Source organism: Physella acuta, unplaced genomic scaffold (assembly GCF_028476545.2).
Source record: "Physella acuta isolate Inbredline_101_S28 unplaced genomic scaffold, ASM2847654v3 ptg000579l, whole genome shotgun sequence".
In the NCBI taxonomy this organism is placed as follows: Eukaryota; Metazoa; Mollusca; class Gastropoda; family Physidae; genus Physella; species Physella acuta.
The window spans coordinates 1,346,706-1,359,538 of record NW_026732098.1 but is presented as its reverse complement, the minus strand read 5'-3'; the positions used below and the strand labels follow the sequence as shown (position 1 = coordinate 1,359,538).

The 12,833-nt window shown below is 38.8% G+C and overlaps 1 protein-coding gene across 2 annotated transcripts in view; it reads left to right on the top strand.

Moving 5' to 3' along the window:
• Positions 1–8,490, top strand: part of LOC131946974 (octopressin receptor) — a 38,319-nt gene extending 29,829 nt beyond the window's left edge. For both annotated transcript variants that reach the window (XM_059308038.1, XM_059308037.1), the window contains 3 exons: positions 939–1,119; positions 5,680–5,963; positions 8,098–8,490. In XM_059308038.1, the coding sequence (XP_059164021.1) occupies positions 939–1,119; positions 5,680–5,963; positions 8,098–8,366 (734 nt within the window). In that variant the 3' untranslated portion in view covers positions 8,367–8,490. The remainder of the gene's footprint in view (positions 1–938; positions 1,120–5,679; positions 5,964–8,097) is intronic.
• The last annotated feature ends 4,343 nt before the right edge of the window (positions 8,491–12,833 follow it).

Below are 12,833 nucleotides of genomic sequence, written 5' to 3'. Positions count from 1 at the left end.
GTCTTGCTACAGCTAGAGAAGGTAGGTCTAGCTACAGCTAGAGAAGGTAGGTCTAGCTACAGCTAGAGACAGAAGGTAGGTCTAGCTACAGCTAGAGACAGAAGGTAGGTCTAGCTACAGCTAGAGACAGAAGGTAGGTCTAGCTACAGATAGAGATAGAAGGTAGGTCTAGCTACAGCTAGAGACAGAAGGTAGGTCTAGCTACAGCTAGAGACAGAAGGTAGGTCTAGCTACAGCTAGAGACAGAAGGTAGGTCTAGCTACAGATAGAGACAGAGGGTAGGTCTAGCTACAGCTAGAGACAGAAGGTAGGTCTAGCTACAGATAGAGACAGAAGGTAGGTCTAGCTACAGCTAGAGACAGAAGGTAGGTCTAGCTACAGCTATTGACAGAAGGTAGGTCTAGCTACAGCTAGAGACAGAAGGTAGGTCTAGCTACAGCTAGAGACAGAAGGTAGGTCTAGCTACAGCTAGAGACAGAAGGTAGGTCTAGCTACAGCTAGTGAAGGTAGGTCTAGCTGCAGCTAGAGAAGGTAGGTCTAGCTACAGCTAGAGACAGAATGTAGGTCTAGCTACAGCTAGAGACAGAAGGTAGGTCTAGCTACAGCTATTGACAGAAGGTAGGTCTAGCTACAGCTGGAGACAGAAGGTAGGTCTAGCTACATTGCTGACCAACACATCCCATAACTGACCGTTACCTGACACGACTGACCAACAAAAGATGTGACTGACCAACAAGCGATTTGACTGACCAACAAGACGCGTCTGACCAACAAAAGATGTAACTGACTAACAAAAGATTGACTGACCAACACATTTTACTGACCAGCAAGTGATGTGACTGACCAACAAAAGATTGACTGACCAACACATTTGACTGACCAGCAAGTGATGTGACTGACCAGCAAGTGATGTGACTGATCATCATACCATGTTGCAGGAAATTATTCTGGCTGGTACCTGTGTCAGGAGACCATGTCTGAGACGTCATTGACAGCCTACGTCACCTGGATGTTTCTCTCTGTCTACGTCATACCTTCTCTTCTGCTGGCCTTCTGCTACGGCAAGATCTGTCACGTGGTCTGGCTCAGTGTTGGCTCGAAGGAAACAGCTTCATACAGGTAAATAGATTCATACATTTAAATAGATTCATACAGGTAAATAGATTCATACATTTAAATAGATTCATACAGGTAAATAGATTCTTACAGGTAAATAGATTCATACATGTAAAAAGATTCATACAGGTAATAGATTATAACAGGTAAATAGATTTTTACAGGTAAATAGATTCTTACAGGTAAATTGATTCTTACATATAAATAGATTCTTACTGTAAATAGATTCTTACAGGTAAATAGATGTGTGTAAATGACCAACCATCCCTTTATGATGCCCTTACAATTTGTTGTGTAAATTACCAACTCTCCCTTTATGATGCCCTTACAATTTGTTGTGTAAATTACCAACTCTCCCTTTATGATGCCCTTACAATTAGTTGTGTAAATTACCAACTCTCCCTTTATGATGCCCTTACAATTTGTTGTGTAAATTACCAACTCTCCCTTAATGATGCCCTTACAATTTGTTGTGTAAATGACCAACTCTCCCTTTATGATGCCCTTACAATTTGTTGTGTAAATGACCAACTCTCCCTTTATGATGCCCTTACAATTTGTTGTGTTAATTACCACCTCTCCCTTTATGATGCCCTTACAATTTGTTGTGTAAATTACCAACTCTCCCTTTATGATGCCCTTACAATTTGGTGTGTAAATGACCAACTCTCCCTTTATGATGCCCTTACAATTTGTTGTGTAAATGACCAACTCTCCCTTTATGATGCCCTTACAATTTGTTGTGTAAATTACCAACTCTCCCTTTATGATGCCCTTACAATTTGTTGTGTAAATGACCAACTCTCCCTTTATGATGCCCTTACAATTTGTTGTGTAAAATACCAACTCTCCCTTTATGATGCCCTTACAATTTGTTGTGTAAATGACCAACTCTCCCTTTATGATGCCCTTACAATTTGTTGTGTAAATTACCAACTCTCCCTTTATGTTGCCCTTACAATTTGTTGTGTAAATGACCAACTCTCCCTTTATGATGCCCTTACAATTTGTTGTGTAAATGACCAACTCTCCCTTTATGATGCCCTTACAATTTGTTGTGTAAATTACCAACTCTCCCTTTATGATGCCCTTACAATTTGTTGTGTAAATTACCAACTCTCCCTTTATGATGCCCTTACAATTTGGTGTGTAAATGACCAACTCTCCCTTTATGATGCCCTTACAATTTGTTGTGTAAATGACCAACTCTCCCTTTATGATGCCCTTACAATTTGTTGTGTAAATTACCAACTCTCCCTTTATGATGCCCTTACAATTTGTTGTGTAAATGACCAACTCTCCCTTTATGATGCCCTTACAATTTGTTGTGTAAAATACCAACTCTCCCTTTATGATGCCCTTACAATTTGTTGTGTAAATTACCAACTCTCCCTTTATGATGCCCTTACAATTTGTTGTGTAAATGACCAACTATCCCTTTATGATGCCCTTACAATTTGTTGTGTAAATTACCAACTCTCCCTTTATGATGCCCTTACAATTTGTTGTGTAAATTACCAATTCTCCCTTTATGATGCCCTTACAATTTGTTGTGTAAATGACCAACTCTCCCTTTATGATGCCCTTACAATTTGTTGTGTAAATTACCAATTCTCCCTTTATGATGCCCTTACAATTTGTTGTGTAAATGACCAACTCTCCCTTTATGATGCCCTTACAATTTGTTGTGTAAATTACCAATTCTCCCTTTATGATGCCCTTACAATTTGTTGTGTAAATTACTAACTCTCCCTTTATGATGCCCTTACAATTTGTTGTGTAAATGACCAACTCTCCCTTTATGATGCCCTTACAATTTGTTGTGTAAATGACCAACCCTCCCTTTATGATGCCCTTACAATTTGTTGTGTAAATGACCAACTCTCCCTTTATGATGCCCTTACAATTTGTTGTGTAAATGACCAACTCTCCCTTTATGATGCCCTTACAATTTGTTGTGTAAATGACCAACTCTCCCTTTATGATGCCCTTACAATTTGGTGTGTAAATGACCAACTCTCCCTTTATGATGCCCTTACAATTTGTTGTGTAAATTACCAACTCTCCCTTTATGATGCCCTTACAATTTGTTGTGTAAATGACCAACTCTCCCTTTATGATGCCCTTACAATTTGTTGTGTAAATGACCAACTCTCCCTTTATGATGCCCTTACAATTTGTTGTGTTAATTACCAACTCTCCCTTTATGATGCCCTTACAATTTGTTGTGTAAATTACCAACTCTCCCTTTATGATGCCCTTACAATTTGGTGTGTAAATGACCAACTCTCCCTTTATGATGCCCTTACAATTTGTTGTGTAAATTACCAACTCTCCCTTTATGATGCCCTTACAATTTGTTGTGTAAATTACCAACTCTCCCTTTATGATGCCCTTACAATTTGTTGTGTAAATGACCAACTCTCCCTTTATGATGCCCTTACAATTTGTTGTGTAAATTACCAACTCTCTCTTTGTGATGCCCTTACAATTTGGTGTGTAAATGACCAACTCTCCCTTTATGATGCCCTTACAATTTGTTGTGTAAATGACCAACTCTCCCTTTATGATGCCCTTACAATTTGTTGTGTAAATTACCAACTCTCCCTTTATGATGCCCTTACAATTTGTTGTGTAAATGACCAACTCTCCCTTTATGATGCCCTTACAATTTGTTGTGTAAAATACCAACTCTCCCTTTATGATGCCCTTACAATTTGTTGTGTAAATGACCAACTCTCCCTTTATGATGCCCTTACAATTTGTTGTGTAAATGACCAACTCTCCCTTTATGATGCCCTTACAATTTGTTGTGTAAATTACCAACTCTCCCTTTATGATGCCCTTACAATTTGTTGTGTAAATTACCAATTCTCCCTTTATGATGCCCTTACAATTTGTTGTGTAAATGACCAACTCTCCCTTTATGATGCCCTTACAATTTGTTGTGTAAATGACCAACTCTCCCTTTATGATGCCCTTACAATTTGTTGTGTAAATGACCAACTCTCCCTTTATGATGCCCTTACAATTTGTTGTGTAAATGACCAACTCTCCCTTTATGATGCCCTTACAATTTGTTGTGTAAATTACCAATTCTCCCTTTATGATGCCCTTACAATTTGTTGTGTAAATGACCAACTCTCCCTTTATGATGCCCTTACAATTTGTTGTGTAAATTACCAATTCTCCCTTTATGATGCCCTTACAATTTGTTGTGTAAATTACCAACTCTCCCTTTATGATGCCCTTACAATTTGTTGTGTAAATGACCAACTCTCCCTTTATGATGCCCTTACAATTTGTTGTGTAAATGACCAACTCTCCCTTTATGATGCCCTTACAATTTGTTGTGTAAATGACCAACTCTCCCTTTATGATGCCCTTACAATTTGTTGTGTTAATTACCAACTCTCCCTTTATGATGCCCTTACAATTTGTTGTGTAAATTACCAACTCTCCCTTTATGATGCCCTTACAATTTGGTGTGTAAATGACCAACTCTCCCTTTATGATGCCCTTACAATTTGTTGTGTAAATTACCAACTCTCCCTTTATGATGCCCTTACAATTTGTTGTGTAAATTACCAACTCTCCCTTTATGATGCCCTTACAATTTGTTGTGTAAATGACCAACTCTCCCTTTATGATGCCCTTACAATTTGTTGTGTAAATTACCAACTCTCTCTTTGTGATGCCCTTACAATTTGGTGTGTAAATGACCAACTCTCCCTTTATGATGCCCTTACAATTTGTTGTGTAAATGACCAACTCTCCCTTTATGATGCCCTTACAATTTGTTGTGTAAATTACCAACTCTCCCTTTATGATGCCCTTACAATTTGTTGTGTAAATGACCAACTCTCCCTTTATGATGCCCTTACAATTTGTTGTGTAAAATACCAACTCTCCCTTTATGATGCCCTTACAATTTGTTGTGTAAATGACCAACTCTCCCTTTATGATGCCCTTACAATTTGTTGTGTAAATGACCAACTCTCCCTTTATGATGCCCTTACAATTTGTTGTGTAAATTACCAACTCTCCCTTTATGATGCCCTTACAATTTGTTGTGTAAATTACCAATTCTCCCTTTATGATGCCCTTACAATTTGTTGTGTAAATGACCAACTCTCCCTTTATGATGCCCTTACAATTTGTTGTGTAAATGACCAACTCTCCCTTTATGATGCCCTTACAATTTGTTGTGTAAATGACCAACTCTCCCTTTATGATGCCCTTACAATTTGTTGTGTAAATGACCAACTCTCCCTTTATGATGCCCTTACAATTTGTTGTGTAAATGACCAACTCTCCCTTTATGATGCCCTTACAATTTGTTGTGTAAATTACCAATTCTCCCTTTATGATGCCCTTACAATTTGTTGTGTAAATTACCAACTCTCCCTTTATGATGCCCTTACAATTTGTTATGTAAATGACCAACTCTCCCTTTATGATGCCCTTACAATTTGTTATGTAAATGACCAACTCTCCCTTTATGATGCCCTTACAATTTGTTATGTAAATGACCAACTCTCCCTTTATGATGACCGTCCACAGTTCTGTCCGCCAATGCGGGCACCACAAGAGCGCCAAAGAGTTCAGGATGAGGGTGTCGTTTAGGCCTCAGAGGGACGGCGCCAACGGCTCTCTGGGACCACGTGACCGCCTGGACCAATCATCTGTCGACAAGAAACCACGTGGTCACCAGCGGGGCGTGTCCAAGTCCAAGATGAAGACGGTCAAGCTGACCTTGTCTGTAGTCCTGTGCTACCTGTTCTGCTTGTCGCCCTTCTACATCTGCAACATCCTGACTGTCTACACCACCGCCGTGGACTTTGAGCGTGAGTTCAAATCCTCGTCCTCTCTACCTGCTCGCTGCTTGGCCTCCAAACAAAATCTTTTGCCTCCAACGATGTCTGTATGAGCCAGCTCTGTTTAAGCTCTGTGTTAGCTCTGTATGTCTTAGCTCTGTGTCAGCTCTGTATGTCTTAGCTCTGTGTTAGCTCTGTATGTCTTAGCTCTGTGTCAGCTCTGTAGAGTCTGAGCTTTAAAAATGTCGTTTTATAGTCCACTTATTTGTTTGTTGGCTTTTAAGTAGGACCACGATCTGCACTATGTCTTTATGACTGTATGACTGTATAACTGTATGACTATTTGACTGTATGACTGTATGACTGTATGACTGTATGACTGTATGACTGTATGACTGTATGACTGTATGACTGTATAACTGTGTGACTGTATGATTGTATGACTGTATGACTGTATGACTGTGTGACTGTATGACTGTATTACTGTATGACTGTATGACTGTATGACTGTATGACTGTATGACTGCATGACTGTATGACTGTATGACTGTATAACTGTGTAACTGTGTGACTGTATGACTGTATGACTGTATGACTGTATGACTGTATGACTGTATGACTGCATGACTGTATGACTGTATGACTGTATGACTGCATGACTGTATGACTGTATGACTGTATAACTGTGTAACTGTGTGACTGTATGACTGTATGACTGTATGACTGTATGACTGTATGACTTTATGACTGTATGACTGTATGACTGTGTGACTGTATGATTGTATGACTGTATGACTGTATAACTGTGTGACTGTATGACTGTATGACTGTATAACTGTATAACTGTATAACTGTATGACTGTATGACTGTGTGACTGTATGACTGTGTGACTGTATGACTGTATGACTATATGACTGTATGACTGTATGACTGTATGACTGTATGACTGTATAATTGTGTGACTGTATGATTGTATGACTGTATGACTGTATGACTGTATGACTGTTTGATTGTATGACTATTTGATTGTATGACTATTTGACTGTATGACTGTATGACTGTATAACTGTGTGACTGTATGACTTTATGACTGTATGACTGTATGACTGTATGACTGTATGACTGTATGACTGTATAACTGTATGACTGTATGACTGTGTGACTGTATGACTGTGTGACTGTATGACTGTATGACTGTATGACTGTATGACTGTATGACTGTGTGACTGTATGACTGTATGACTGTATGGCTGTATGATTGTATGACTGTATGACTGTATGACTGTATGACTGTGTGACTGTATGACTGTATGACTGTAAGACTGTAAGACTGTATGACTGTATGACTGTATGACTGTATGACTGTCTGACTGTATGACTGTATGACTGTATGACTGTATGACTGTATGACTGTATGACTGTATGACTGTATGACTGTATGACTGTATGACTGTATGACTGTATGACTGTATGACTGTATAACTGTATGACTGTATGACTGTATGACTGTATGATTGTATGACTGTATGACTGTATGACTGTATGACTGTATGACTGTATGACTGTATGACTGTATGACTGTATGACTGTATGACTGTATGACTGTATGACTGTATGACTGTATGACTGTAAAACTGTATGACTGTATGACTGTATGACTGTATGACTGCATGACTGTATGACTGTATAACTGTATGACTGTATGACTGTATGACTGTATGACTGTATGACTGTATGACTGTATGACTGTATGACTGTATGACTGTATGACTGTATGACTGTATAACTGTATGACTGTATGACTGTATGACTGTATGACTGTATGACTGTATGACTGTATGACTGTATGACTGTATGACTGTATGACTGTATAACTGTATGACTGTATGACTGTATGACTGTATGACTGTATGACTGTATGACTGTATGACTGTATGACTGTATGACTGTATGACTGTATGACTGTATGACTGTATGACTGTATGACTGTATGACTGTATGACTGTATGACTGTATGACTGTATGACTCTATGACTGTATGACTGTATGACTGTATGACTGTATGACTGTATGACTGTATGACTGTATGACTGTATGACTGTATGACTGTATGACTGTATGACTGTGTGACCTTGTCTGACATTGACCCTGTCTACTCCACAGATCCTGTCGTCGTTATATCAATGCTCCTGCCCTCACTCAACAGCTGCACCAACCCTTGGATCTATCTGGCTTTCTCCGGACGCTCCTGCCCTTGGACCCGCTCCAACCGGAAGCAGTCACGGAGCTGGGCGCCGTCCACCAACGTCACATCCGGTGCCGACAGCCTGGAGTCCAAAACTCGCTCGTCTTTCATCGACATGGCACACACCAACTCGCGACACACCAGCCCTCGACCTGACGACAAGAAACTCCACCACAGTAAATGCTGAATGTCCTTGATAGATGTATGGTGGTAAATTGGTACACGTTTGGTGGTAAATTGGTACACGTTTGGTGGTAAATTGGTACACGTTTGGTGGTAAATTGGTACACGTTTGGTGGTAAATTGGTACACGTTTGGTGGTAAATTGATACACGTTAGGTGGTAAATTGGTACACTGTTGTTGGTAAATTGGTACACGTTTGGTGGTAAATTGGTACACGTTTGGTGGTAAATTGGTACACGTTTGGTGGTAAATTGGTACACGTTAGGTGGTAAATTGGTACACTGTTGTTGGTAAATTGGTACACGTTTGGTGGTAAATTGGTACACGTTTGGTGGTAAATTGGTACACGTTTGGTGGTAAATTGGTACACGTTTGGTGGTAAATTGGTACACTGTTGTTGGTAAATTGGTACACTGTTGTTGGTAAATTGGTACACGTTTGGTGGTAAATTGGTACACGTTTGGTGGTAAATTGGTACACGTTTGGTGGTAAATTGGTACACGTTTGGTGGTAAATTGGTACACGTTTGGTGGTAAATTGGTACACGTTTGGTGGTAAATTGGTACACGTTTGGTGGTAAATTGGTACACTGTTGTTGGTAAATTGGTACACGTTTGGCGGTAAATTGGTAAATGTTTGGTGGTAGATGTTTCGTGTAATTGAAGCTAAAAAAATAAACTTTTCAAAATGTTAATCACCTAAGTTGACCTTTGTAAATGTCCAGTTGGTCATTTGTCAAATGTGTGGATCCCGTGGTTCAACATTAAAGCCGGACAATCAGCTGACCCGGATGAACTAGGTCAGGGTAAAAACAATTGTGGGTCAAATGTCGTGGGTCAATACGTCCTAGTTCAGATGTCCTGGGTCAATATGTCCTTACAAAAGTAATTTTATCGATGACATGATAAAGTTGTTCTGTTTTATCGATGACATGATAAAGTTGTTCTGTTTTATCGATGACATGATAAAGTTGTTCTGTTTTATCGATGACATGATAAAGTTGTTCTGTTTTATCGATGACATGATAAAGTTGTTGTTTTATCGATGACATGATAAAGTTGTTCTGTTTTATCGATGACATGATAAAGTTGTTGTTTTATCGATGACATGATAAAGTTGTTCTGCTTTATCGATGACATGATAAAGTTGTTGTTTTATCGATGACATGATAAAGTTGTTCTGTTTTATCGATGACATGATAAAGTTGTTCTGTTTTATCGATGACATGATAAAGTTGTTCTGTTTTATCGATGACATGATAAAGTTGTTCTGTTTTATCGATGACATGATAAAGTTGTTCTGTTTTATCGATGACATGATAAAGTTGTTCTGTTTTATCGATGACACGATAAAGTTGTTCTGTTTTATCGATGACATGATAAAGTTGTTCTGTTTTATCGATGACATGATACAGTTGTTCTGTTTTATCGATGACATGATAAAGTTTTTCTGTTTTATCGATGACATGATAAAGTTGTTGTTTGCAACAGATTTAAAAAGCGCCAACTTGACCCAGCTGTGGGGTTTACGTGACCTCAAGAATTTTGTTTTCCAATGTGACGTTTGTGTGTGTATGTATGTATGTGTGTGTTTATGTGTGTGTTTATGTGTGTGTGTGTTTGTGGTATTACCACTGTTTTGGAAACTATGTTTACAATAATATTGTTTTATATTTGAAACCATGAATCTGACATCTCCTCTGACTCACTTCGCATTATGTTGATCTTTCAATGTATATTGATTCAAATAAAACTTGTGAATACTTTGTTGTCCATAGTCTGAGTTTTGTAAGCCTGACCTTGACTTGTGTGCTACAACAAGAGCTGTTTTGATTGGCTGTTGATAACAGGCCACTACTTCAGCAACTCGGCTATCTTTAGAGAGGCGACTTCAAACTTACAAGGGGAAACTATTCTAGCAAACTAATAAAGGGAAACTATTCGATCAAACAAATACAAAGGGAAACTATTCTAGCAAACTAACTAACAAAGGGAAACTATTCTAGCAATCAAATACAAAGGGAAACTATTCTAGCAAACAAATACAAATGGATACTATTCTAGCAAACAAATACAAAGGAAAACTATTCTAGCAAACAAATACAAAGGGAAACTATTCTAGCAAACAAATACAAAGGGAAACTATTCTAGCAAACAAATACAAAGGGAAACTATTCTAGCAAACAAATACAAAGGGAAACTATTCTAGCAAACAAATACAAAGGGAAACTGTTCTAGCAAACAAATACAAAGAGAAACTATTCTAGAAAACAAATACAAAGGGAAACTGTTCTAGCAAACAAATACAAAGGGAAACTGTTCTAGCAAACAAATACAAAGGGAAACTATTCTAGCAAACTAATAAAGGGAAACTATTCGATCAAACAAATACAAAGGGAAACTATTCTAGCAAACTAACTAACAAAGGGAAACTATTCTAGCAATCAAATACAAAGGGAAACTATTCTAGCAAACAAATACAAAGGGAAACTATTCTAGCAAACAAATACAAAGGAAAACTATTCTAGCAAACAAATACAAAGGGAAACTATTCTAGCAAACAAATACAAAGGGAAACTATTCTAGCAAACAAATACAAAGGGAAACTATTCTAGCAAACAAATACAAAGGGAAACTATTCTAGCAAACAAATACAAAGGGAAACTGTTCTAGCAAACAAATACAAAGAGAAACTATTCTAGAAAACAAATACAAAGGGAAACTGTTCTAGCAAACAAATACAAAGGGAAACTGTTCTAGCAAACAAATACAAAGGGAAACTATTCTAGCAAACAAATACAAAGGGAAACTATTCTAGCAAACAAATACAAAGGGAAACTATTCTAGCACACAAATACAAAGGGAAACTGTTCTAGCAAACAAATACAAAGGGAAACTATTCTAGCAAACAAATACAAAGGGAAACTGTTCTAGCAAACAAATACAAAGGGAAACTGTTCTAGCAAACAAATACAAAGGGAAACTATTCTAGCAAACAAATACAAAGGGAAACTATTCTAGCAAACAAATACAAAGGGAAACTATTCTAGCAAACAAATACAAAGGGAAACTATTCTAGCAAACAAATACAAAGGGAAACTATTCTAGCAAAAAAATACAAAGGGAAACTGTTCTAGCAAACAAATACAAAGGGAAACTATTCTAGCAAACTAACAAAGGGAAACTATTCCAGCAAACAAATACAAAGGGAAACTATTCTAGCAAACAAATACAAAAGGGAAACTGTTCTAGCAAACAAATACAAAGGGAAACTATTCCAGCAAACAAATACAAAGGGAAACTGTTCTAGCAAACAAATACAAAGGGAAACTATTCTAGCAAACAAATACAAAGGGAAACTGTTCTAGCAAACAAATACAAAGGGAAACTATTCTAGCAAACAAATACAAAGGGAAACTATTCTAGAAAACAAATACAAAGGGAAACTGTTCTAGCAAACAAATACAAAGGGAAACTATTCTAGCAAACAAATACAAAGGGAAACTATTCTAGCAAACAAATACAAAGGGAAACTGTTCTAGCAAACAAATGTTTGTACTTAACTTGGGAAACTTTGCCACATCTTTACCGTCACATACAGTCACTATGTAAAGCGGATAACTTAAATGTCATAATTTAAATATCATAATTTAAATATCGTAATTTAAATATCGTAATTTAAATGTCATAACATAAATGACATAATTTAAATGTCATTACTTTATGTCATAATTTAATGGTAGTTGCTTACCGTTATAAAAAAATTGGCTAGATTTATATAACCCTAGATTTATATGTCATTATAGCAACGTGAGTCGATTCTTCTTTTAAAATAATAATATAAAAGAGTAAGAAAGTCAGTAAGAAAGGCAGGGTGGGACAGGGTGGGACAGGGTGGGACAGGGTGGGCCAGGGTGGGACAGGGTGAGGCAGGGTGGGCCAGGGTGGGGCAGGGTGAGGCAGGGTGAGGCAGGGTGGGCCAGGGTGGGGCAGGGTGAGGCAGGGTGAGGCAGGGTGGGCCAGGGTGGGCCAGGGTGGGGCAGGGTGGGCCAGGGTGGGGCATAGTGAGGCAGGGTGGGCCAGGGTGGGCCAGGGTGGGGCAGGGTGAGGCAGGGTGGGCCAGGGTGGGGCAGGGTGAGGCAGGGTGAGGCAGGGTGAGGTAGGATGAGGTAGGGTGGGGCAGGGTGGAGCAGGGTGGGGCATAGTGAGGCAGGGTGGGCCAGGGTGGGCCAGGGTGGGGCATAGTGAGGCAGGGTGGGCCAGGGTAGGCCAGGGTGGGGCAGGTGGGGCAGGGTGAGGCAGAGTGAGGCAGGGTGGGCCAAACAAGATCACACTTGACTTGATGCCCTGCCTATCAAATATTTTTAGCGCAATTTCCATTCTGGAGAATTGCGTTTATTAACCCGTCATTTCTGGATGTATGAATGTATGAATGTATGAATGAATGGATGGATGGATGGATGGATGTGTG